The sequence below is a fragment of the Blennius ocellaris genome, assembly GCF_963422515.1.
Source record: "Blennius ocellaris genome assembly, chromosome: 3".
In the NCBI taxonomy this organism is placed as follows: domain Eukaryota; kingdom Metazoa; phylum Chordata; class Actinopteri; order Blenniiformes; family Blenniidae; genus Blennius; species Blennius ocellaris.
The window spans coordinates 21,917,019-21,944,827 of record NC_137652.1 but is presented as its reverse complement, the minus strand read 5'-3'; the positions used below and the strand labels follow the sequence as shown (position 1 = coordinate 21,944,827).

The 27,809-nt window shown below is 42.2% G+C and overlaps 1 protein-coding gene across 3 annotated transcripts; it reads left to right on the top strand.

Moving 5' to 3' along the window:
• Window positions 1-656: 656 nt before the first annotated feature.
• On the top strand, window positions 657-27,767 carry LOC308148918 (ras and Rab interactor 2-like). 3 transcript variants are annotated; one of them, XM_080520487.1, is made up of 13 exons: window positions 657-708; window positions 6,288-6,396; window positions 11,124-11,218; window positions 12,459-12,648; window positions 12,743-12,857; window positions 13,741-13,813; window positions 13,941-14,032; window positions 17,027-18,406; window positions 22,578-22,660; window positions 22,740-22,965; window positions 23,052-23,183; window positions 24,231-24,394; window positions 25,714-27,767. In XM_080520487.1, exons 2-13 carry the CDS (start codon window positions 6,328-6,330, stop codon window positions 26,044-26,046), a joined length of 2,952 nt encoding a protein of 983 aa, XP_080376613.1. In that variant the 5' UTR covers window positions 657-708; window positions 6,288-6,327; the 3' UTR covers window positions 26,047-27,767. The 3 variants fall into 3 exon arrangements, with proteins under 3 accessions (XP_080376613.1, XP_080376615.1, XP_080376614.1); XM_080520489.1 differs by having other exon boundaries at window positions 24,231-24,434; window positions 25,714-25,854; XM_080520488.1 differs by lacking the exon at window positions 657-708 and having other exon boundaries at window positions 6,125-6,396.
• The last annotated feature ends 42 nt before the right edge of the window (window positions 27,768-27,809 follow it).

Genomic DNA, 27,809 nt, shown 5'->3' with positions numbered 1-27,809 from the left:
GTGAGAACTTAATTTCTGGCCTCTGTTTTCACGTTAATAAAATACGAGAATATATTAACATTTAACATCAAATTTGCTCACATCTAAGGATCTTCCTTATAAATTTGAATGTATTGCATCTTTATTTTAAATAATACTCCCGAAATAATCCAAACTTTCCTCTCTTTGAACTTTTAAATTGAGAAAATAATTTGTTTCATTGTAATTCCACTACTTGCCACCAGAGTGTGCTAAATCCCATGATATGAACACTGATTCTCACAGCAGGCTTTAAAAAGTACGTTATTTAGATGTAATCCATGGCACTACTACAACACGAGTAGGAGTAACGAATGAAAAGTATTCAAGACACCCTTTGTCCTACTTTGAATTATAAGGAAACAGTAACTAACAAACACTGATGTCACCATTAATAAGTCATGTCTTTGGACACTAAGAGTACGTTTATGACTATGTTTTCAAGTATTTTTGTACAATGTAAATCTTTTTTTTAAGTAAGCCATATTTCAGAAAAGTGTTTTGTACTTTTACTTGTATTTAAGTACAATTTAAACATCATGACAGGAGTTGTACTTGAGTTCAAGGTACAACCTCCTCTCCTCTTCCTCCTCCCCTTGCTCCTCCTCCTCTGCAGCTCCTCACTGTCTGCAGCAGTAAAGAGAAGCAGAGTTTGATGATGGAGGAAAAGTTTAGCGGCTCCAGCGAAAGGTGAGTGAAGTTTTCAGTTCTTTATTTGCGTTTTCAGACATTTTTGCCTGCAGTGAGTTTCGTTATCCTCTTTCAAGAGTTCAGTCTGTTCTCTGTTGTTTGCTGTCATGAATCCTTCATGTTTCTGTCAAAGTTCCTCTGAACTTTTCTGTCCTGCAGCAGTCTGCAGACAGGTCCAGTCAGGTGATGGAAAGTTTGTCTGAATCCTTCAAAGTGAGAAGAGAGAGGCTTTGAGAGGAGTGGACATGTGCAAGGTTTCATTTTAAAATGAATTTCTGACAAAGCTTCACAGTCTTGGACTTTACTTTTGGCTTTGCAATAAAAACCAGATCTGCAGAGTGCGGATTGCCTTTGTTTAGTAAAGCTACTGTTTCTCACTGGAAAGTCGCAATATGAAGCAGTTTTTTTCCTTAATGCATGAAAAACAATTACCTGGAAGGTGATAAATCCTAAGTTTAGCCAACTCTAAAATGTGTGTGGTGCAGCAGTTTTAACTGAAGTTAGCACGGAAGTCAACTATCAATAATTATAACTGCTAGCACCAGTTGGTCTTGTAATACCAGTGTGTACCACCAGATGGTGTATTGAGTCAGTGTTCTCTGCTCGCCAGGGATTCAAATTAAGAGTTTTTATTGGATTTCTGACATTAAGAGGTGAAGCCACCAATAATGGAGTCAATGTAATAATTGTTGCATTTTAATTGTAATAAAGCTAATAATACTCACTGCACCATCTGCTGGTACCAAATGGCATTGCAAAACAGATCAAGCTGTTGATAGCTTGTGAACTTCTACAAATGTTTACACGTTTGCATCATGAAGCACCACAAATCTATTTTTAAAAATCTTATTTGTGAACTGAGACGATTTCAGCTAAAAAGTCATTTTGGTTATGCACGAACAATCTTAGAAGGTTTTTCTTGCTCTTTTTAATCAGATTAACAGAAGTTGGACCTTGTTTTAGCTTCTCATTGTGTTTCGGTCTGTCTCTGCTTTCTGTATATTTTCCCCGTCAGTATCCTGCGAATGTCCCTGCGACAACACGTTCCTGTTCACGTTCACTGTGAAACGGGTTTCAACCTGAACACATATCTCTGCCTTGGTTTTCCAGCCCCTGGTTCGCTGATGTTCATTCAGGATAATAACCACCTCAAGCTCCCCTGGAATCTGTTAAAGAGATTAACTTTCATGCCCCCCACCCTCACAGACGAAAAAGGTCTGACATAGAGGAAATGCATCAGACATAATTGTACTGAAAAAAAAAAAAAAAGCATATTTCTCCAGATTTGGGTTTCGAAGCTGGTTAGAGCTTAAACGGGTCATTTCACGTGTCTGTCAGGTCTGTTTTGGAAATTTCTGGGTGCAGCTTCGAGGAAGAAGTGAAAACTCTGCAGGTTTATAAAAAGTGATGTCACTGTGGCTGGATGGTCTGCGGTGTGAGGGCAAACCGGCCCTGTAGGGGAAGTTCTGGCAGAATACTTTAACAGGAGTCCCACTACAGACTGTGAAAACTATGCAAACTCAAGTCAGTACAGATCAAAGTGCAGAACGTTGCAGCTGCCCCAGTTCATCTCTGTCCTTCACTCGATTTCACTCCAGGTATCAGGTTACTGTGTCCATTCAGATTCTCTGCAGAGCAACACAAACACAGAAGGGACGATGTTCGAAGCTAAAAACATCTAATCTGCAGGTTTTGAAGCAGATACTGATTCACTCCTCCAGAATGATGGTGACGGGCAGAAAAGCCCCTGCAACGGGTTTCATACTGTTTTTAGGGAAACAAAAGCCACCGACAGAACAGAACCCTTGGATCTTCAGCCGGAGGAGCTCAGCAACGATCTCACCGACAGCCAAGACCGCCAAGCGCAAATACAAAGAGCTGAAAGCCGAGAGGAAGGCTGCCGGCAGTTTGAAGAAACTGTTTGAAGAAATGTTCAATATTGAAACACAATAGTTAGATCCTATATAATACATCCAATATAATAGCTATAGAGCATCTTCCTCCTCCTCCTCCTCCAGCTCGTACCTCTGAGTTCAGTTTCACCCTGAAGCAGATTAAAAGTGGAGAATGAAGATTCCAGGCTGAACTTTACAGTGGAATCATGTTTCTGAGTGTTTGTTCAAAACCACAATTCAGCTCCGACTTCACTGTCATTTGAACTGAAGCAGGATATTTTTGAGGTGGATTTGAGTCCGTTGCTATAGCAACACTCTGAAGCTGAGGTCAGACTGGTGTTAAAAAATATCTCTGTGAAGGACAAATCCTGAACTTCTGTCCTGAGCAATTTAATTCTTCACATGGTTTCTCCTCCAGCGGCGAGGACAGAGAGTTTGCCTGAACTCCACCAGAACCTCTGACCCACATTCAGCTCCTCTACTCCTCCTCCTCTCTGCTCTTCTCTGCTCTCCACTCTTTAAAAACGGCATTTCAGTAGAATTCCTGCCCCCTCTGATTGTTGTTTTCCTGCCCACACCCATACTATCATCTGGTTTTCCTCGGGGCAAAAACACAACCCACATGTGGTGGTTCTTCTCGGCGGCAGAGTTATGCAGCTGTCTGCAGGCCCTTCAGCCTCCGTTAGCCCCGTTAGGCCTGTTAGCCCCGTTAGCCCTGATAGCCCTGTTAGCTCATGTTATCCTCATTAGCAAAGTTCAACCCCTGCCAGCCCTGATAGGCCGCCACCATGTAACATCAGGAATCACGTAATGATATGTTCATCCTGCCATATTGGAAGACAAAATGCTGCTTTTCAGCAGGGTTTAGTGTTTGACAAAAATAATCACCTGTTTAATGAATCCATGTCACTGTTGAAGCAGCTGCTAACTCACACACTCTCTCTCGAGCCTCTTCGTTTGTTTTCCAATAGATTTTATTTTCTTTCGGTAGTGATGACGTCACTCGGCGCGGCCTATAGCTCTATTAGCCCCCTTAGTCCATTAGCCTTCTACTGACACATAATGCACTTGAGCTGTTCTCATAGTTCATATAAACACCATTTATATTTATATTTATGAGATTTACATAGAATAGGATGAGAATATTTGGCTTTTCATCTTTATTTGGGCTCAAAATATTAGAAATCAATTAAAACTGCACCTTGAACAGGTCTTGCGGGACTCCGACCGGGACTGTCAGTCGGCATTACGTATGTCATCTAATGAGGCTTGTGAAATGCATTTTCCCACAATGAAAAAAGTATATTAGTAATATATAAATAATGTATAAAGTAATATGATTAACACAAGTAGGGTAACACTTCTGATACATCCTGACCTCTGCAGCACAAGAACATCCTGAAACAGCTGCAGGCTATGAGACCAACTGGCTCAAATCTTCACAATCCTCCATTTTTCTGCTTCTCACGTCGACTTTGAAGACTAAATGTTCACCTGCAGCTCCCGACTGAAGCCATGACTGAAGGTATAAAGCTTTAAATTAAGTGCAGTATATATTATTGTCAGTGTTTCCGAAAATATTCAGCACTTCAACACAACTCCAGCATTCAGCACAACAAACATTTTTTTCATGTCTCAGTTCATTTTAATGGTGTTTCTGTGTGCATAAACATGTCATCCTGTAAGTTGACCTTCCATCCATCGAGAGGCCCCGAGGGGATCTGAGGCATTCACACGTGCGGAAAAATATATTTGCCAGCTGACTGAGTTTTTATTGGCCCTCCATTTTGGATCTTTGACAGATTAAATGGAGCTTCGAAACTTTCAGTGAGCTGGTTTGTAATAAACATTTTCAGCACGATTCACGCTGTGAACTTCATGTTTCCTTCCATATTTGCTCCATCCGCTCAGAAACTCGTTCTCCCCACTTGGTTCTGTTTGTGGAAATGAAACCTTCGTGCCAGGACCAGACGGTCCATAGTGCTGCGAGACAGTCAGGAAACTAGTGCAGACTGTACACAGTTGTGCGAATGAATGTGTGTGTTGTAAAGTCAGCAGTTTCCTCAGGATTCTGTTTTTCCAGTTGTTTAAAAGGTCGGTGTTGAATAAATATTTCAATAATTCCCTCATTACTCATTTATGACTTCCTGGATTGACTTTTTTTTTTTCTTTCTGTCAAAGCAACAAGGTGAAATTCAGAAAGGCATAAAGGTGAAACTGACTGTAGCTACGTTCCTGTTGTTCACATCTATGCTGATGATGTGCGGATTTCTGTATCTGATGATCTTTGTACAGCCCGTTGGTTAAATATAACATCTTTTATCTGCTCGCTGAATCAAACTGCTCAAGCAGATATAGAAAGCGTAAATGGAGTTTGTTTTACTGATGCTTTTAGGTATTTAACTTTATATTTAGACTCTCAAATCAGTATTCCTCTTCCCTCTCCCACCAATAATCACATATCATTTGTCTGTTTAGTTTTTGCTGCGGCTCAGTCGAATGGAAATTCAAGTTTTTTTTTTAATTTACAGCACACCTTTCTCAGTGCTCTCAACTTTAAAATGAAAAACAACGAGAATCTGGCCTAACATGACCTGATACATGACAGATGAATCCAAACACTACTACATTTGGGTATTTAGTCATTTGTTGCTCCAATCGAGATGAGAAAACTTGGTTAACTTGATAGATTAGTGTGACTAAATGTTCTCTTTTCTTGTCAGCCTGTTTAAAAATTCAGATTTCATATGAATGTCATGTTTTGATAGTAGTTTTTTTTTTATGAGACTATCCAAACTGCATGAACATTGCACAGAATACGACAATACTTTGTCTTGAGGCGTCCTCTTTTTTTGGAAATCAAATTATGGGCAATTACTGCTTTAACTTAGCTTAAAGCTAGTTAGGTTGATAGCGACCAAGTATTGTCTAACAATGCATGAAAAAAAATCTTCAGCTAATGTGTTTATATTTTCCATCTTCATTCAAGTCTAAAATCACAGTTGCAAAAATCAACCATTTCATATTATGTCAGAAATGTTTTCTCTGACATTTTTTATGTATTAAGTAACACATCTCTGATTTTGCTACACAGTCTCCAGTTTGCATTAATTATATGCGGCTGCTTCTCCTTATCTGAATGTTTGTAGCCTCCTGACTCGGCGCTGTGGTCGGGGTGGGATTAATGTAAGATAAACTGCAGAATCATTCCAGGGCTTAATGAGCATGGAGTCTCTGCCAGCAGTGGAAGTGTTTACTCTCACAGTTTGAGCCTGGCTGGAGAGAGAAGGAAGAAAGGCTGGAGGAGGAGGAAGAAGAGGAGAAGGGTGGACCGATCGGACACAAACACAGACGAGCCAACAACAGAGTTCATAACAAAGGAAACCAACGAGAGGACAGACGTTGGAGAAATGTGTGTCTTGTTTAGTGTTTAGATCGTTTGTGGGAACCGTCAAAGACCACCGGAGGGTCACTGCGTTGTGGAGGAAAGAACAGGAAATTGTTTCAGTTGAGGCCAAATGAATTCATAACCGAAGTATGTGAGAAGGTCAAGGAGAGTGAAAGGAGAAGTGAGTGTAAAGAGACGAGGAAGCAGACAGTCGCAATGAAATCGTTCCTGCAGACCGACTGTGGTCCGAGTTGGAATTTCCTCTGAAAGCTGAAGAGCCTGTTTGTGACCCCCAGAGCTGAAACCTGAGCTGACCAACGAGTCCAGGACCACAACATGGCCTCCAACACACCTCCTGGAAACCCCACCTGTGGCCTGACGGACAGGAGCGGGAGCTTCTTCAAGGTAAGGACCGAATCTCCCCTGAAAACAACGACAAGAACAAATTCACTGTTTCTGTTGGATCATATACTGTGAAAGAACTTCAACAAACCGGTTTATAGACAAATTGGGTTTGTTTACACCTCAGTAAGTAAGACCTATGTAAATGAAGTTGGTATAGATATTCAAAATAAACTTGTCTCCTTTCACATTTAAGTGTATGCAATCTATCTTTTCTTCAAAGTGGCTCAGTTCTCATTGAAAATGACTGTTGTGTCCTCAGGAATGTCGCTTGTAAAAAGTGTTGTGCATCCTCACTAATTACAGATCCATTGTGGCAGACAGTGTGAGACTCATTGTAAAAAACAAAAAAACAAATCCCAGAACAATCTGACCTACTTCCATCATCACACGAGTTTGCAGGAGTTTCAGTTGCTCAGACTTTCTTGTGAATCCACAGCGTTTGATGTTTATGTCTCCATTTTGTTTTGCATTAGACTGATGCCTGCTCCTAATTATTTCCTGTTTTTCTTCCATTTCAAACCAACTTCTGTTGAAAGTTTGTTGGATGTTTTTTCATCTTTACTTTTCAACTCTGGACATATCCAATACTTCCAATAACCTGGAGTAAACCTCTGTGCGTAATCGCCACATTAAATTATTGGACAATAGTTGTTTGTTTTCATCACAAGTATTGGTGAAATCAGACTGAACTCTCAAAGCGTGCAGGTTTGTAGCGTCATCCCAGCTCACGTCTCCGATATGAGTCTCGCCTAATGTCTTATAACCGTCTTATAACCTCCGCCAATGAAAGTTGAGCAATGCTGTGCATTTGGCTGCATATATTTATTTATTTATTGGTTTGTATATATTTTACCAATTTTCCCAAAAAGTAATGACCTGAATTGCATGAACTTTTCGGGGAAGAATTGTCATCATCTCGAGACCAATCGATTGGATTTTGTATAACGAATACAGTTATTGAACAGTTTTTGACCGTATTATCCTCTCTTGGGACTCTTATGCTTTAACGTTGATATTTATGCTCGGCTGAGTTTTTATGGTGGATTTGATTTCTCACATTAGTAGATCAGACAAAACACTTTTTCTTCATATTAGTAACCTTCAGATTAGTAACCTAATACAGTAAATAGACAATTGAAATATTTATTACGAGCCGTGTCTCGACAGTTTCCTCTTACTTTCTGCCATACTGTGAAGGAGTCCTGGAAACACATGCTGCCAGCTCAACAAAACACACTCACAGGAGTAATAAAACTCTCCACTTCTGTTTCTGTGTTTCTAACCACACCTCTCAATCCCTTTAATCTTTACTTTGACCACTTATTTTCCCTTTCGATCAAAATAGCTCATGAATCACGGAAATATTCCCTCGAAAACTCACTTTCACACTCTAAAATAAACACGTAGCAGATGTTTTCTTGCACAGTTTGCAATTCTTTTCACACTGTGTATATACTACAAAATGTATAATGGCTGTTTAGTGTATCGACTCATTTTAATAATGATAGTTTTAGCATTTCGTACTTGAGTGAATAAATTCCACAAATTGGTATTGCAAATACAATTTCATGAATATGAAAATATTAAAGGAGTGTAGTAGCAGATAAGTTCATTTTATCAAATGAAAATGGGGATTTGTCAATTGTCGTAACTCCACATTCTCAATGCTGCTACTGTTAAAACTTTTTAAAAGTAGATATTTTCATTATATTAAATGGTTGAACTTTTGCATATTACACGACAAAGCCAGGTAATTGTCATTAAATACATTTCTATGAATTATTTGTAGTTTATTTGGTCTGAAGAGGGTTTTGTTGCGTTATAAGTCTTTCACCTGAATGTATGTATCTGCTCAGTCTATACAGGCTGGTATCCTGGAGAATTTATTACAGGCTGAACCCAAACTCACGCTTAATTTCCTTTGCAGCTTTTTCCATCCACACAACAGAGAGAGCTGTGTGTGTGTGTGTGTGTGTGTGTGTGTGTGTGTGTGTGTGTGTGTGTGTGTGTGTGTGTCACATAGTTTCCCATTGACTCCATCCATGGCTTTAACTGCACCATGCAGAGAATTGCTTACCTCCATACACACATGCACACACATCTTAAAGGGACAGTACCACATTTTTCTGAGGTAAAACACAAACTTTTCTCCTGGATATCAGTGATGTTCCGCTAAAAGCCCACTGTGTGAAAACGAGGCCCCTTCATGGCCCCGTGCCCAGATCCAGTCACTCAACTGCTCACGTACTCGCCGGCCTTGATCCTAATGGTCTGGAATTTACCCCCGATGTCTCTTCTGGACACGGCTACTCATTTTCATGAACATGATTTAATGCTCTGAACTCAATATTGGAGCTTCACATCAGCTTCATTCCACAGTGAGATAAACACTTTGCCAGCCCCTCAAGCAAGAAAAAACGGTTTGTGTATCAAGAATAAAGGTAACACAGGAAAGTTTTAGTGAATCTTCTTGGATTGAAAATGTTATAGAGCTGCTGTCTCTTTCTCTCTGTGTCCTGCATGCAATTTTTAGTTTTGGTGAAAGTCGTTGACTTTGACGTTGTTTTCATGACAATGTATCAATGTGAAAACGGAAAATGACAAAAGTGCTCAGTCACTGAAAATGCAACTTTTGGGTGTGGTTTTGTTGCAAAAATAAAACAAGCGTCCAGTCGTGGCCCCACATGAAAACGACCTCGTTTTTAGCATTTCTACCATTTTGGACAAACGGTCATTGTTTTCATAACATTGCTGTCTAAACAGGAATCTTTTATGATGCATTTTCACTTGAAGCATTGTGTAAGCCAGTCTTCTTGACAGTAACATGAAAAACCCTAACCCTGAACAAGCAAGTCCTAAAAAAAACATTTGCTTCCCTTCATAAGGAACGCTAATATAAGATACTTTTAAATGGCATCAGCTAGTTCAGCAACAGGACAGGTTAAGACGAGAGCCAGTAAAGAACCAGGCCTGATGAGGAACAAGGAAGTAGATAAACTCCACTACTTAAAAAATGTAATGTTCCTCTTATGCTAATCCAATAACTCTCAGTGAGGAAAACGAGAAACGCGTAAACATTTGGGGGAAAAACAGAACTTTTTGTTAAGATTTGTATTAACATTGAGCTATTTCTCTCAACTCTAACTTGTTGTGCACAGATACGTGAGGTTGTAGTATTCCTACAGATGTTTGCGCTCCATCAGCTCATCGATGAAACATGTTTCACCCAAAAAGCCCAAAAGCCTTCGGGCATTCATCATGTCATCTTACATCATGATTTAGTGGCGTGTTTTTCCCCTGAAAAACGTCTTACTCATCAAATCGACCTCAGAGAAGCTGACAGACTCTGAACCCGAGGCTTCGCTCTGGTTACCGATGTGAGTAAACACTGGAGCGAATGATGCCGGCAGCAGAGATCTTTGTTGTCTTCCTGGAATCCAGAATGTTTTGGGTTTATATTTAAGTGGACTAAATCGAGGGGTCAGGTTGTTTTGTTGGCCTCTTTGCTGATTCGTCGGGTCTGTTTGTTGACGTATGTAAAACATCTTCACTTTCTCAGTTTCTGAGGATCAGTTGCAAAGTATCATTAGTTGAAGATCAGTAGATGAGGATTAGTTGTTCAGTTGAGTATTTCTCTCGTTAGCTGGATTGTTGTTTCTTTTGAACCAGCTCAGTCCTCAGCTCCTGCTGGATCAGGAAGGTCGGGGAAACGTTGCCTCCTCCTGGCTGAAATGTGGACTAACGGCAGCGGTGCAGATCGTTTGTGTCTCTGAGGGTTTGCGTCGGACTCTCACATTATGATGAAGTCTTTTAGATGTGATCCTTCCTCTGTGTGTCGGAGCTGTTTGACCCAGATTGTCAGTCTGCTGGGTTTGAGTGCCTGGGAGGGGTTTAACATCTGGAACCAAGGAATGTGGAAGAAAATAAACGGCATGAAAGCAATTTGCAGCCATTTTTACACGGCAAAGCAGTTAAAAACAGGTTGTTGGGGTTTTGTCTTGCAGATGTACTGACTTTTTGTCACAGAGAACTCCTTCTACTGCACTAAACCAGTTAATGCATTTACTCTGAACAATAAATATGTTAGTTGAAGTGACAGATTTTTTTCCTTTTCAAGGGTAAATCAAGAACCATTTCAATGAAGATGGAACTGCATCTGAGGCATGGATGGGGGTTGAACCCATGATCTTTGGTTTACGAGACCAACGCCTTGCCACTTGGCCACCATGCCACTGGTTTGTGTTTCCTTGTTATGAAAGAAAAACGTCAGGTTGGATAGTGTGACAGGAAGTCTGTCTCATACCAAACTCGCGCTACATTGAAGTGAAACGCGGAGGCCTGAGCTCAGTGTTTGCTTGAAGCTTCATCACAGTGGATCTTTGAAGCTTCACATCCTCAGACTGAGTGTTTTAGAGCTCATGACAGACTCCACGTTGGGTCCAGGACTGTTTGTGTGTAGAGGAAATTTTCCTTCTCAATCTTTCTGTCGTGCTTTGTCTCGTCGTTTCCTGCTGAGAGGAAAAAGGATCCCGGCTCAGGAAGAATGACCAAACGTTTCCTTTCGTCCTTGCACGAGTCCTCCAGTTTGAAATCTCCCTCTCTTCTCCACTCTTGGTTTCTTTACTCTGTAATCCATGTTGAGAAATGCCCTGGGTTTCGCGCCCTCCCTCCTCCTCCCTGCTCCTCCTGCCTCCTCCCATAAAGCCCATCGCTCTGTCTCCTTCCAGCTGATCGACACGTTTGCGTCGGAGATCTGCGAGCTGAAGAAGGAAATGGTGCAGACCCCCCGGAGCCTGGAGAAGGAGCCCGCCGAGCCACTCGGGTGAGACTGTTTTCCTCCTTTATTCTCACGCATGTTTCACTCACTGCTGCTCTAAAACACCTCAGAACATCACGACACCATGAGAAGCTCAGTATTGCTTCTCTGACAGCTCATACCGCTGAGCCGGGGGTTCGCTGGAGGGCCAACCAGTGTGAGAACAGAATAAAGCCTCACATCTATTCATTAAAATGTGTTCTTTTATTTAAAATATATATAGGATAACAGATTGGTTCTCTTGTATATGCTTATCTTGTTATTACTTTTTCATTGTCAAGGCAAAAAAAATAACATCTTCTGCCTTATTTGTCCCCACAAGCAATTTTCATCTGATGTTTATATCCATGAAATTGTTTTTCATCACTTGACTTGGGCAAGCTTAACTTTTTTAACATCAGGATGGTTGTGGACCATAAGCCAGAAGTTTGAGATATAAAATGTTTAAAGCTCTTTTTAAAAATTGACAGTTTTTAAAAACAACACTATCTGATCTCCTGAAATATTCAAAATTGTCCAGATATTCTATTTATTTTAGTGACTTATCAATAAAAGTCACATATCAATAAAAAAATAAACAACTATAACTTGTTCAGCCCCTGTGCTTAAATGTGAAATACATTAAATATGGTCTACATTCACTGTCATCATTTCCTTTCCTTCAAAAAAAAAAAAGATTGTTTCGGTGAAGGTCTGATCTACCTTTTAACATGTGAATATGCAATCTGTGATTGTTGTTCATTGAAATATGAACATATTTATGCATTTCTGTAAAAAATAAATATCTGAGTATGTTTCTGTTATTTTAAAATAAGTTATCTGTGTCTTGGATATGTTTTTGTCAATCTCTTGCTGGAAAATCACTTTAAACCACATGTTCATGGACCTGAAAACATTATTACCATATTTACCATGTAACTAAAAGTCCAATGACTTTTAGTTACACGTTTTGAAGCTGTTGTGATAGAAGTGCATGCATATGTTTTTTTTTTCATCATTTCCAAGCTGGAGTTTCACTACACTCTGAGAAGTTGAGTTTTCTTTCTGATGAAGGAGCTGCTTCCTCCTCCAGTTTATTTCTGTTTCATTTTTCCCTCCATGTGTGAAATCAAACGCCCGTAGAAATATTACAACATCCTCTTCTATAATGTGACGTCTCAATCTTGGTGGACAAGGCCTCCTTGGATCTAATCATTTCCTCTGCAGTGTGTCTGATGACTAGTGTTGCTTCCTCCTCCACTCCCAGGCTGGAGTGCGGCGTGTACCTGCAGGAGTCTCACTGTGGCGGCCTCGTAGGTGAAAGGGATTCTGGGTACGACTCCCTGCGGAGGAGGATGAGCGTGTTGGACCGACTGACACAGACTCACCCAGTGTGGCTGCTGCTGACCGCCAGTGAGGAGGACGCTGCTCAGATGCTGCTCAGACAACCGCCCGGGGTGAGAATACAGTTACCTACAGAGCTAAAGCTCTTTAATCTGGATGGTTGTTAAAGATGTTTAGTGTCTGGTGTTTCCTGACTCGGTGGTTCAGGTGTTCCTGGTGAGGAAGTCGGCAGCTCTGCAGAGGAAGGTTCTCTCAGTGCGTCTGCTGGACGGTCAGTCGGCAGCTCCCATCAGCCACGTCCCCATCAGAGAGAGTCAGTACAGTAAGTACCAGGTCTGTTATACGTAGCTCTTGGTAATAAATCTCCAAATGCAACAAAACCCAACAGGGTCCGATCCTCATCTGGGGTTCAGCTGCTCTCCACATGGACCTCTGGTGGATGAAACCAACAGTTTCGTTGCACCGTCAGAAATTAAATCATAAAACAACAGTCATATCAGTCAAAAACAAATACCAACAACAGACTCACACCAAATCAGACGTTTTGGCCCATTTATACATTTCAAAATGTAATATTGCTGCAGACTGCAGATCTGGAGATAATTCATGACATCTGTTATCTGCCATGTTCCACATGAGTCGATCTTTAAATCTAAAGATATGATTGTATTTTTATACAGTAATTAGAAGCTTTAAAAAAAATGCAGGCTTTAACTCCTCTATTACAGTCAATGACATTTACATCACCTTTTACATTTTAGATGAATATACATTATATTTTCTGCTTTAATAATTGATTCTGATGGCCTCCAGTTTACACTATTACACCATTGTAGGTTGCAAGTTTGAATCCAAGCTGGAGCTTTGCTTGGTGTCCGTATGCCCTTTGGTTCATAGCCAAGCTGCTTTATGTTGAAAATATATTAACAAAGTGAAACAAAAAAAAAAAAACACAACAAAAGAATGAGAAATATGAATCAAAAATAGAACAAATGGATAAATAATGAATCAAACCTGACATTGAAGTGTCCTCTTGTTGCAAAACGTTTAAGTTTATTTTTTCTCCTTCTGAATTATTTTTCTGAACTTTCACATGTTCAGACATTTCTGTCATTATTGTGACACGGCACGACGGCGCTGATTTCTGTGGCACATATAATAAATTATGTTTGAATACTGATTAAATGCGTTGTGTTGCTCGACAGCTTTTTCTCTGGACTCATCTGGGATCAGCTTTGCCGACTTGTTTCGTCTGGTGTCTTTTTACTGTATCAGCAGGTAAACAACCAGCACTTTAATGTCATGTATTTATTTGTGTGTTACAGCTTGTATTACTCTGTCATGTCATTGTTCTTCAGCTTTATCTTCTATTCTTGTTTTTTGCTCACATTTTTTGTTAACCCAGGGATGTCCTGCCGTTCACACTCAAACTCCCAGAAGCCATTGCGTCTGCCAAGACACAGAAAGAGCTGGAGGAGGTGGCTCAGCTTGGAGCAGGTAATCTGATTACTTTGCATTGGCATGAATTAGCTTGTTGCGGCATGGATCCTTAGAAATAAGGATGTGATCTTTTTTCCTGGCTTTGTCAGTGCAAATTCAGGAAAGTGTTGCTCCCTGCTGGCCTCATGGGGGAACTACAGGGACCTGACACGTTGACGCAACACTCAAGATTTATTGAAAAAACCTGGTTGTTTAAGATTAAAAGTAATTAAACTAAGATTATTTTTGACTTTTAGAATCTTTGAATTATAAATTAGTAAATATTTTCCCCTTCTTTAGGTTTTGATTGTAGTAGTGTGACATTATTCACTTAAAAATAACTTTTGTGAAAGTAAAAAATACCCATTCACTTCTTTCCTTAACTAAAACTAGAAACCACACCAGTAAAAAACAAACCAAACTTAAGTATAACACCACCTGCTTGTATCTGTTATTTTACTTAAACAAAGTACATTCTCAACCTCTGCACATCACAGTATGTTTAGTGTTTTTTTGGTTTTCTTTGATCTCATTTACACAACAATGTTTCAGAAAAATGTTTACATGGCAACATTTTGATAATTATCATTGTCAATTTAAATGGAAACTGCAGAAATGCTGAAAACGATGTACTTATTACTTTGGGCCACCAGTTGGTGCTGTTTGTTTTTGTAATGAAACCACACATATATATGCATGCAGTGAACAATACCATGGCGAGTGCACGGACAATTTGTACAGACAGATGAAAAAGTTGGATTGACATTACGGCTGACTGTAAAATATGAAACTCCCGAGTTCCAGGAGAATATGGACTGGGAGTCATGACACTCTGGAGGCCGCAATTGTTGTTATTGTCATCTACTGATCATGTGAAGAAAACGTTTTTATTATGGCCATGATATGCAGCAGTAGCATTTCATAAAAGTTGCATTATAACCCGTTTTCTCCGAGATGGAGTCGGAGTGCTGTTAGCAAAAGTTCCACCTTGGGGGGCCTTTTTTTTTTTTTTTTTTTAACTTGTGTTTTCAGTGGCTCTGAGCACCGTTGTCATGTAAACCAAGTCTGCTGTAAGGTGCAAACAAGCTCTGACAAAGAAGTCAAAATTGCCGTGTGTGTCTTCGCATGTTGGATTTATTTATCTCCCTTTGCTCAAACTGAGCGTACAACTCTGATTTCACAGGTTCGATCTCTCAGTCTGTGCAGAGTTATTCCGGGCTCTCTCTGCAGTGAGTCAGCTTCCTCCACATAGCTGAGAGTTTACCGCACTGCTCTCCAAACACACACATTCCATCTCGGTGCATTCTGACATGCAGGAAAGCTGCATCACACAGATTAAATACCGTCATTGTGTGAGTGTTTGGAGGTGAAAGCACACACAGTTCAACTGTTTTTGATCTCTCTTTTTTATTTTGCCCGGAGCCGAATCAAAGAAGCTGAAAGTCCTTTAAGTTAGAGCCAGAGCCATCGCGTCATCCATGGAAACTCCCCTTCCACAGCTTCTATTTAAAGAGGAGAAGGAGAGCGGCGTGAAGTTTGTAGTGGACTCGATGCACGCACATGTGAAAAACATCTTCATTGCTCAGTGTCTGCACTTTATTCACCTCCCTGAAGGACACAGAGGGTGTTGATGCTACTTCTGAGCCTGTTAACTCTTGCTTTTAGTGTTTAATAGTGAGAGCATTAGTCACGATGAGGGCAAGACTGAACTTATTGATGATTGTACTGTTTGTACCAGAGAACAGGAGCAAGAAATTCCATTAAAGTTTTGCACAGAACGATCCTCAGACAGTTTAATTTGCATTTGTTTGGTACTCTGCTGAACTAATCATACTCCAACCATTCCCAGATGCGCTTACATCAATAAAACCAAGCATATGCGTTTTTTTTTTGTGGTTTTTTTATCTACTTGGACCATTTTGTGAAATAGTGACTGTGACATTAAATTCTTTGTTTTAATCTGCCCGACTTTATCCGCAGTGTGGGTGAGAGCGTATAGCCTCGTACACTGTACACTGTACAGTTACTATTCCTTCTTCTTACTTGTTACTTTGTATATTTTTATTTCACCACTCTGTATTATTGCACAAGCTGAGCTGTCAAAAGACTAAATAGATGTATGAACTCATGACTACTGGAAGAAGCAGAAAAAAAAGCAGCTGAGATAAACTACTTACATGCATACAGCTCATAGAAAGGAAAGCTCACCGCTATTGAAGCATGCTAATGCTAACTACATCTACTGTGGATACATGCTAATGCAAATGGCAATGCTAATTCACTCTGTTCCTCAGTGTTGGTGGGTCCACGCTGCTTGTGTCTGAGACGTCCGGTCGCGCTGCAGAAGGACAGCAGCAGTGTCAGGAGACCTCAGGTCACATGCAGCAGGAAAACATACCAACCACTTATTTCAGTCTCAGGACATATGAGACTCCCCCCACCCTCTGGAGACTGTTTATTTATTGCCCCAGGAAAAGGCAGGAGAGTACGTTTAAATGCTGCACTCTGTGCCGTCTGTTTGCTGGGTCAAAGTACAATGCACAGTTCAAACAATGCGCTGATTCAGTGGAAACGCATCATAATGACAACATGAGTGTTCTCTTATGATTGAACCCGGTGCGCAAATAGAGGAAAGAAAACAGAGACAAAGAATAAGGTTTGAAAGTTGGGAGGAGGTACAAAGGGCAGCAGAGCAGGAAAGAAGGAGTGGAAGAACTGAACCTGGCTTGTGGTTCAGTTCCCTCCCACTCTGTCATTAACATGGGCGACTCCCCCTCTGGGTGTGTGTTGGCTTCCAGTGAATCAGAGCTCCAAACACACCAGGACACACACACACACACTGCCGAGCAGAGACTGGAGACAGTTTGTAGAAAACCTGAAGGAACTTCTGAAGAGTTGGTGAGGAACAGCTGCTGGTGTTTGATGCCTTTTCTCTCATGTGAGGATCTTTATATGAAGCTACTGTGTGAGTGTTTGTTCATGTTTGTCTCTGGGTGTGTTTGTGTGTTTCAGGCTTCTGGGACTCGGCTCTGTGTAGTCAGCGCCGCTCCTCCCCCCGTCCCCGCCGGCCCCTGAGCCGGACCCTCAGCCCCCAGCGGACCAACAGGAACAGGGAGGTCGGGGGGTCACGGCGACAAACCGGCACTCACTGTGACAGCGCCCCCCCGACCCTTCGATCGCATGCTGCCCCGCCGTCCTTTCGCCTGGAGAGGAGACACTCCAGTGGCCCTCTGTGCTTCGTGAGCCCCCTTTTCCTCCGTCGCCTCTGTGAGGACGAGACGCCATCCCACCGGGCCGCTGCCATCTCCCCCCCGAAGCATACGGGGGGTTCGGAGGTGCTGGTCAGCAGCAGTCAGAGTAACGATCGGCACAACGAGCAGATCAAACTGAGCGGCAAATCCAGGACCCCGCCCCCTCGCCCCCCTCCCCCCCGCTCCATGCCACGCCGGCGTCCCGCCCCACCTCCTCCTGGACCTCCAGCGGTGACCACCAGACCCAAGAGCATGCCAGAACCTGTCGCTGTAGCTGTGAAGCAGCAGCAGCAGCCCCCCAGCAGGCGCCCGGCCCCCGCTCGACCTTCAATGGGCACCAAACTAACCAGCCCCACAAAAACCGGCACGTCACCCATGAATCCGCCACCCCCCAGGCCCAAGAAGCCCGACCTGGAAGCCCACCGCTGCCACATTGCCTTGAATGACGAAACCATCGCCAAGGCGCTGTCTCAAGCCAAACTGCCCCCCTGCCAGCCTCCACCCCCCCTGCCCACTGACGCCCTTCTAGAAGACCACACCAGGAGTCGGCGGAGTGAGCGAGGGCGCCAGCGGCTCAGCGACATGAGCATGTCCACGTCGTCCTCCGACTCTTTGGAGTACTCACAGTCTCCCGGCTTCTCACTGGGCCTGGCCCCGGGCCCCGAACCCCTGAACCACCAGCACCCCGCGGAAGACAGCAGCGAGGACGACGATGACGCAGAGGAAGAGGAGGAGGAGGATTACGGAGTCGGCCTGGAGGCAGACTTAGAGATGCGCCTCCGTCCCTCCTTCAAGTCCCGCCGGAGGAGGGTGGCCGTGAGCCTGGGCGGGGGCTCCTTCATCCTGCCACGGGCCCTGAAGGGACGCTTCCGCAAGGTGAGCGGCATGCTGAGCTCCTTCATGACCCCGGAGCGTCGCGCCGTCAAGAAGATCGCCGAGCTGTCGCGGGACAAGAGTTCGTATTTCGGTTCCCTGGTTCAGGACTACATCAGCTTCGTTCAGGAGAACCGGAGCTGCCACACCACAGAGGGAGACTTCCTGCAGACCCTCCGGCAATTCCTCACCCAGATGAAGGCTTACCTGCAGCAGAGCTCCGAGCTCGACCCCCCCATAGAGTCACTCATACCCGAGGACCAGATCGGTAAGTCTCCAACTGCTTCAGGGGCCTTCAAGTCCTTCTACATCAGAAATGCTGCTACAAAAAATATTGATAAATGAGGATAAACAATAAGAGTTGAAAATCACGTATAATTTGGCACCAGCCTCATTGCCCTTCTACAGTTGCTGCCTGAAGTAGAAGGACTTCTATTTAAAGAAAAGCATGACAAGCTAATGTCCATTTCAAATTGGTACGAAGCCTGAACTTAGTTAAGAGGATAAAAATAGCAGGAACAGTTATTGTTAATAACAAACAGTTTAAGAGCAAAGCTCATGAATAACTATAAAGACATTTAATTAAATAAAAAAAAATTCAAAATGGGATGGTACTCTATAACAAAATATGTTACAAACCAAAATATGTAGAGATTTAAAATAGGTTTAAGACGTATTTTGAAATCTCCACACAGAAAGAACTGGAGGCCAGAATCGTACAGCGGTTTTATAATTGTGAAGTGAAAGCACAAACCACTTCACCAGTGAGTCTTAAAATATGTTCTAATGGAGCCATTTACACAGAACGGTGTGCTGATGAAAGATTCCTGGAAAGAAGAAGTAGTCAGTCCCTTCTGAGGAATATCAAGGTTTGGTGTGTGTGACGCTTTAGTACAGTATTCAGTTCTCTTCACATCTTCGTTCCACATGATAAAGGAAGAAAAGCAGCATCTGAGAGTGACTTCATTCGTCAGCGATGCTAACGAAGGGTCCTAGCCTGCCTCGGCCTCGGTCCCGGGAATCGCTGCAATTTTCCATATTAATCTGCCTCCATTACTGGTGTTGAGTTACAGAGATGCCAGGCCGCGCTGTGCCTCTCAGTTAATCCTGGACTCAGCTGGCTGGCACAGTTTCACAGGCTGACTCTGAGTGCAGGAATGTTCTTCTAACTCGCTCAATTCTCCATTGTTGTTGTTGATCTGCTCGTGCAAGGGCAGGACTCTTTACTATGACCGCGGAGCTCAAGCGCAGTAACCAGCGGTTTGTAAAAAGCTGTTTTCACTGAGTTGTCTTGTGACTTTTCCTCCTAAGTGGATTTATTACGACATCAGTTCTTATCGTCTCAGTGTTGACGACATCCAGATTCATTGTTCATTCAATGGCTGTGATTTTTATGAATTATTATTTTTTTAAACTAAATACTAAATTGCTCCCACATTTTCAAAAACACCCTGATTCTGTCTCCAGGTAAACTGGCAAAAACGCAACTTTTTGAAAGCGCTGTTGGAGATGTAGAGTCACTAGTTTGTAGATGAACAATAACAATGTTCGCCTCCAGAGTGTCAGGACTCTCCTGGAACTGGGTAGGTTTTATTGTTGAGTTACCGCAGTAACAATCCAACTTTGTCTGTCCATACGAATGTCTGTGTCCTTCCATTGTTAATGTTTGTATCGCATTGTACTCTGCGGGTTTCATTATAAATACTAACAACATCACCCACTGCTGGCCCACCATGACATTTGTTTTCAACAGCGCTGTGTTAACGCAAACCTTTTCTGAAATAAACACACAAGAACAATGTGTTTTCACCTAAAACATCATCCAAATGTCCATCTTCAGTAATCTTTGACAGTTTATTATTGGTTGATTGCAAGAAGGAAGACAAATTAAAACATTTGTCAAAACTCAAATTGCCAAGATCAAACCATGATTTTATCTTGAATTGTTTGGATTGGGTCCATCTTCAGATAATCCAAAATGCTGCAACATGACTTTTAACGGCACCAAAAGAAAGTCTCGCAATGTTATAAAAAGTTATCCGGGTGCCTCAGTGAGGTGAAGTGATTGCACAGATAGAAAGTCTTTATCAAAGAGAGGTTTTATTCCTTTGGGATTCCTCACACGGATATGGTAATATGTCCCTTGTTCATTGTAAACAATGAGAGCGCAGCTTTGTTCACAGTCACAGACTGATCCTTTCTCATTGTGCTAACAGACCACACGAACACACATGAAGCACCCCACAATCACTAATGTTACACAAATACCTCTCAACAAGTGTGTCAAATGTCTGGTAGTACCCTACATGGTGGCATTCACAATTATAAGGACATTCAGTTTCGGAGACGACGGCTTTGCAACAGTTTTTATATGTGAAACCAACAGAATCTGTTTCTTCCGAATGTCGTGGAGTTCCAGCTTCCGTTAATTTGAACAAGATTAGATGCCATTGTGTTTGAAGAATGCTTAATGACTTCAGTTTTAAATGTATAACTGTGAGTGTGATTGAGGTTTTTTTACTCTTCAAACTTGAGAGAGCAGACAGCTGAGCTGACGTCATGCCACCACAGCCACAGCCGCCTCACACGCTGTTGTGTTTTAAAAGGAAAGAAGAACTAGCGCTACGCTGATCACAGCCAGTGTTTATACACCGACATTCCTCAGAAAGACGAGGCATTCCTTCAAATGAAGGGTTAATGTGGAATAAAGAGCCCGCGGGAGTGTCGGCACACGCCCTGGCGTACGGCGCCGCTCATGTCCGAAATAACAAACAAAAAGGTGGAAAGTTTTGAGTTGTAAGTCAGGGAATGTGGAATGTGTTTTCTCTCGCCGGCTCTGCTGCATGTGGGGCTGATTTGTTGTAGAGAGGAGGGAACTTTGAACATGTTGTAACTCAGATAAAAGACAATGCCAAACATCAGTCAATATGTGAGGGGGACAAGGTTTTCCGGAAGGAATCAGGAAGTCGGAAACCGGTCTACACCCTGCCTGTGTTCACATGAGGGTCTGGGAGACTCGTCCTGCCGCTTTGAGCACCTCGGGTCTTCCCCTTTATTCAGGACTGACGCAAAACTGACCTCGACTCACTCACAACACTGAGGTCTGCATGAAAACAGGGGAGATTTAGAGTTTACAATGAATGACCACTTCAGTCTGGAATAGTGTTGGGTCTAAAGGGCATTATTTGGCAGGCGTTAAGAGTTGCTAAAGTTTACTGCCCTGATACAGTCGTCCATGAGTGTCACATGAAATTAATTCATATAAATTAAATCAGATTAAGACCAAAATAAAGTCTGCGTGACTCTAAAGTGTCTGCTGGTATTAAAAACGTCCATCCCATTGTCCCAACTTGCAAACGTTTTACATGAATGAAAGTAACTCAACTACACTCAAGCATATTTTAAACTAAATAAAGTCTGTTTGACAAATTTTACTCCCAATGTTTATGTAGTTTGTTATAAAAAGGTGCCTAATTTGGCAAGAGTCCAGACTTGTAAACTTTAACATAACTTTAAGCAAATTGTGTCACTTGAAACACTTTTACTTAGATGCATTCCAACACATGATAACAAAAATAGTCACAACTGCTATCATTAAGAGTGTTACATGAGTTAAATGAACTCTAATAAATTCAAACATAAATAAATAATATTCAATGAACATAATTTGACTGAAAAGTTTGTTGTTTGTAACAACAGATAAGTTGCATTATTTGGCAAGTGTTTCGGGTCATCACTACTTTATTCGCACGTGAAGCCAAAAACAGAATTCTGAAATGTTTTATTTATCAAAAGCTTATTCCAATAGTATTATTTTATTCTTGAATGATTTGTAGGGACATATATCTATAGTGGTGCGTTTTGTGGCAGGGCTTAGAAGTGAAGAGCACAAAGGATGAAGATTCTTAGCAACTCTGAAGGCCTGCCAAAAAGTGCACCAGTCTATTACGTTCTGACACTTTAGAGTGAAAATAGTGACACACACACACTTTTTCTATGGGTGTCTTTGAATTCATGAAGTCTGTCTCACTAATAGAGAACGAGTAAAAAATGGTCCTGGCGTGAAGGTCACACTTGTATAACCAGCTACTGTTTAACTTGGTCTGAACACTAAATGGCTTATCCATCTGTTGACATTTGCTTTGTCGCTGCTTAAAAGCCAAACTTGAAGGTGAGGCAGAGGAAAGAAAAGACGTTTGATATTGAGCTGTGGTGTCAAACGCCAGGGTGCTCAATCCAGCTGACGATAGTGTGAAAGCAGCGAAAGTTTTATCCATTCGAGGTCGAGGTTGTTCATTTAGAGGTCATGACGAACACAAGACTTCCCAGCAGTTGGCAGCTAGAACGACGCGGTTTTAGCTCAAATTCTTTTGAAAATATACATTCCTGCATCAGAATCTTCCTGAGAAAAAGGACCATTGTGTTTGTTGCCTCCACAGATCAGGTGTTGGAGAAGTCGATGCACAAGTGTGTGCTGAAGCCGCTGAAAGGCGTCATCGAGGTGGTTCTCCACAGCTTCCAGGTGACGAGGAAGTCTCATGTTGGCTCAGTCTTCTGCTTGGAACGACGGCGTGTTCACACCTTCTCTCTCGCCGCTGCAGGTGAACAGCGGGACTTGGCAGCGGCTGAAGGAGAACTTGGCCCTAGCCAAGACCAAGCGTCCCCAGGAGCTGGGGGTGGACGGCGCCGTGCCGCCGGACGCCCTGGCCATCGAGAAGATCCGGCACAAATTCCTGAGCATGAGGAAGATGTACTCGCCTGAGAAGAAGGTGTCGCTGCTGCTGCGAGTGTGTAAACTCATCTACACCATCATGCAGGACAACTCAGGTGAGCCTCGCTTGGTTTTTCCAGCGTCCGGACTTCCTGTCATACTGTTTCCATGACGACATGCCCCCGTCACTCTCCCCCCCCAGGGAGGATGTACGGAGCCGACGACTTCCTTCCCATGCTGACCTACGTGCTGGCGCAGTGCGATCTGCCGGAGCTGGACACGGAGATCCAGTACATGATGGAGCTGCTGGATCCGTCTCTTCTGCAGGGGGAGGGTAGGTCCTGTCCGGGGACTGGGGACCAGGGGGTGGGGGGTGGGGGGTGGGGGTACACATCATGGAGCCCCTTCTTCGAGATCAGAAACTAAGAAACAAGATTTAAACTCTTTTTAGTTTAAAAGCAGTCCTGGGAATAACACAGGATAAAGAAATTCCAGAGACATGAGAGAAATATTCCGGAGACTTTAGACCAATATTACGTAGATGTTCATGAAATGTTCCAGGCACTTTAGTGGAAATATTCCAGGGAATTTAGAGAAACATTTCAGAAATTTTAGAGAATTATTCCAGAGACGTTACAGAAATACTCCAGAGACCTTCCGTCAGCTCCGAGGAATTCCTTCCTCCATGAGGTGGAGCCGATCACAGAGTGACGTGAGGTCATTCTGAGGTCAGGAACTGTTATGTGTATGAAAAGGCTAAAACAGTCTTCATATAACAGTTCCTGACATCAGAGTGACCTGTGTAACATATAAACATGTCAAAACAACTCAGACCCAACATGGAGAATTATTATTTACGAGCACATCCACAATGTGAGTTAATATTTCAGAATATGTTTAATGTTTGTCCATACACATTCAGATCCATTTTATCAGCATGTTTGGTGAGAAAGCCTGCAGTGATGTAGGAACGGGAAGGAACCAGTCTCCATGATAAGGAGAGGAAATTCCACTCAGAGCTGTTCGCTGAATAGCTGGAACTGATTCACAAGAAAAGCCTCCAAGAAATATGCATTTTCCTTTCAATCTCACGCAAGATGATGTAAGGTGTGAAGTGTTTGATGAGTGTTTGTTTAAAGGCGAAGTGATTTAAGGGTTATTTGTTTGCATGTTCTTCCTGTGTGTTTGTCCAGATCTCTTCTCGCAGCAGCCAACAAACACGTCTGTTATTCAAATACAGATTAAGGCCCCGTTTACATGATCGTGGCGCGTTTTCAAGTGAAAATGTCGAACTTTTGTTGCATGTTTTTATTTGCAGTTGAGTAACGAAGAGGTTCTACTCTGCTCTTCATCCTGACCTCCCTCTCTTCTTCCTCTCCAGGCGGTTACTACCTGACCAGCGCCTACGGAGCCATGGCCCTCATCAAGAACTTCCAGGAGGAGCAGGCGGCGCGGGTGCTGAGCTCCGAGGCCCGGAACACGCTGCACCAGTGGCACCGCCGCCGCACCACCCAGCGCTCGGCGCCCTCCGTGGACGACTTCCAGGTATCACGCCTGACCTGAGCCCACCCCGAACGTCAAGGCTGTGAGTCCGAGTCGTACCGATTCCACACCGACCCAAACCGCGCCAGCAGGGCTGAGGATGTGCATGAGCTGAGGATGTGCATGAGCTTTTGGCCTCTGTCTCCCGACCTCTCAGCATGCCTGCACGCAGAAACAGCGCCCTCTGGTGTCCAGTAACTTGCATTCAACAGCATGAAAATGTTCTGCTTCCTGGGCACTTCATGATCTTTCAGACTTTTCTTCTTTGTTTTTTCAAACTAACAGGAAAATCAGATTAATGACTATTCACTATTCACTTTATAATTCTTTTATAAAGTCTTTTTATTTATTGTCAAGCCCTTTGTGTAGATTGTATTTATTTATTTCCTCTTTTACATCTATACATGGATATTTAACAAAATCATTTCACATTTGACCTCTTTTGATGTTTTATATGAATTACTCCCCCATGTGGCGCAACACTGTAAAGAATATACCCTGAGATAATCAAGGTTTTCTTTAATATTTTATAATGAACACTATGATCAGTATAGGTTATGTTATAATTCTAGCATTTGATCATAACAACACTTGTAATGAAAACTTCTCATAATTGTAAAAACACAGATTGTTTTAAAACCACAAAATGTTTTCAGATGTATGAAAATCCCACTTCAGCACTTTAAATCTGGACTAAAACCTTGTCGAATTTTGTAAAAAAAACAAGAACAAAAAAGGGATTTAAACATTTTAATCTATAAATGCTTTCCAATTTCAGTTGACTTTTAATGGTGTTAAAAGGGTGTCATACCTTTACTTAAAAATATCTTAAAAAATAATTATTAATCATTAATGTTATAAAAGTGACTCACTGCTGCCACCCTGTGCACAAAACTGTCATTACATCAATCCATCAAAGGCCCTGTTTACACATCATTTTCAAGTGAAAATGGAAAACATTTGTTCTGTTTTGGGTGTCTGTCTCCATGGCAATGGTAATTGGAGCCACTGTAAACACAACTTTTTGAAAACGGCTCCCAAACTTAGACTTTTTGAGAATCAGACTCCATGGAAACAAGGGGAAAAGCAAACTTTTCCACCAAAATAACATCCCGAAGCGCCAGCTTGTGGCCTGACATGCTCACTACATCATTTTCAGCGTCTCTGAATGTAAATGGCCGTTGTTCATAAATATGTTGCTCTGCAAACTAGTGATTGCCTCATGAAGCTTCGTTTGGCCGTCACTAGTGACACAAAATTTCATGTAAACGTGGCCTAACAGCGAGTACACGCTTCATGTTTTGTCCCTTTGTTTATTCCAGAACTTTCTCCGCGTCGCCCTGCAGGACGGTGACTCGGGCTGCACGGCGAAGACCCTGACGGTGCACCCGTACACCACCACGGAGGAGGTCTGCTCACTCTGCGCCTACAAGCTCAAGCTCGCCGACCCCGAGAACTTTGCACTGTTCCTGGTGAGCGAGGACGGCAGCCAGCAGCTGGCGCCCGACACTCACCCCCAGCGAATCAAAGCCGAGCTCCACAGCCGGCCGCGATCGCACGTCTTCCACTTCCTGTACCGGAGGACGCCCGACCTCAACCTCTGCATCCCCGCTGTCGCCACCGTGCCGAACGGAAACAGCGTCCACATGGAGTAGCCGGAGGAGATGGTGCTTTTTCTCTACACTGAAGGGCTTTAATTAAACACTGACTCAGGAAGAAAACAACTCGCATACAAGATTAAATCATATCTACAAAAAGGTCTGTGTTGCAGACCGGCTCACTTGAGAGATCAATGAGAATCTGCATTAATCCTCACACTTCATTTTTTTGCCTTCTAGTGTACATACTTCCTGTTTTTACCTCTACCCGCCACCACTGTGTGGGTTAGCATTGCTCGCAATCTGAATTCTGCAAGGATTTTCTTTTTAAGTTTGATGACCTTCACTGATTACAATTACCTAGTTAAGAAACTTGTAACAAGTTTATGTGACGAATCTAAAATATACGCGGTGCTTGAGTTAGAATACGAGAAAAATGACTCATTACTACTAATTTACAGATATTCACCTGTATCATTCCTGCACATTTCATTTTAAAGGTGCAGTATGCAAAACTCCAGTAATGCCATGCTTGCACATCAGGTGGCAGCAGTGAGTTGTTTCAGTTTTGAACTTCATCTTCAGGGCAGACTAGACCAGGGTTGTCAAACATAAGGCCCGTGGGTCAGAACTGTCCCACAAGAGGCTCAGATCTGGCCAAAATATCATGGAAATCTTAAAGATTTCAAAGAAAACACTTTTTTTTAAAAACAAATTTCTTAAGAATAGCAGACAACACTGATCATGCCCTGTATGCTATCGTTAGCCTCAAAGCCATACTGTTGGATGCATTTCTAAAAAAGAAAAATGAATAATGCAATGATTATAGAAGTTTTTTGGGGAACATTTCGCATTTCAATGTTATTGTGGCACTATTTTACACACTCAAGAACAAATTGGTCCCTGAACTAAACGGTGTTTGACACCCCTGGACTAGATGTCACAGTTTGAACACGGTCTGAATAACATAATGACTGCATTTGTCTTCCATCAGCTTATTTTCAGGGGTTTTATATGAACAGTTCCTTGACATTTTGGACCTGTTTCTTTCAACATAAATCAAACTCTCAAATACAAAACACTGCAGAAGTTGCTTGATTAAAGACCTTCAGTGTGAAATGACCTCAAAGCTGTATATTTGCATGTCGACACAGATATTAAACATGTCTTTGAATAAAAGTTGAATTATGACAATGCTGAGGGCCGCGTGAAAGTGCAACAGATCAGAAAAGGAAAAAGTGAGAGAGTATATGCTTTAGTTGTTTTTAGCAGGGTTTTTTGTTTTAGGGATGTGGGTGCAGGTGAAAAGTTTGGACAGGTTTGACATGTTTACCCTTCAAGACCGGTCAAATATTATATTATATGTAACTAACTTTTGACTTAACTGCTGTGTCCTATGTGCCTTTTGAAGGAGCGGAATATATTGTGTGCTACTGAAAGCAGTCGTCCAGTGATCATCAGCCTCAGTTTTAAAAGACTAAAACGTTAATTTAAAAAGCAAAAGGAACCAATGGAAAAATGTTTTGTATTTCTATGCAATTGCTGGTCGATTGTGACATGTGTTTCTGTGGAAATATTTTTATATTCACATATTTTTCAACCCTCAAGTGACAAAGATTTATATTCTGATTGAATATTTCTGTACTGGGCACAATACTGGACTTATTTATACCAAGTATTTCTGCAAAAGTCATTTTAAATCTGTACTGTTGTTTTCTGATGTTTATGAGAAGCTCCACGCTGACCGTGGAACTATATAAAAGTCTCTGAAAGAGAGAAGCTGCTTTGTGACTGATGCATATTTCTTATCATTTTAAAGA

Bases quoted from the DNA above. Each gene is read 5' to 3' on its own strand.
- LOC308148918 (XM_080520487.1), top strand. From the start codon at position 6,328: ATGGCCTCCAACACACCTCCTGGAAACCCCACCTGTGGCCTGACGGAC. The intron at 12,649-12,742 runs GTGAGAATACAG...TCGGTGGTTCAG, and splicing joins TGCTCAGACAACCGCCCGGG to GTGTTCCTGGTGAGGAAGTC. The intron at 12,858-13,740 runs GTAAGTACCAGG...GTTGCTCGACAG, and splicing joins CATCAGAGAGAGTCAGTACA to CTTTTTCTCTGGACTCATCT.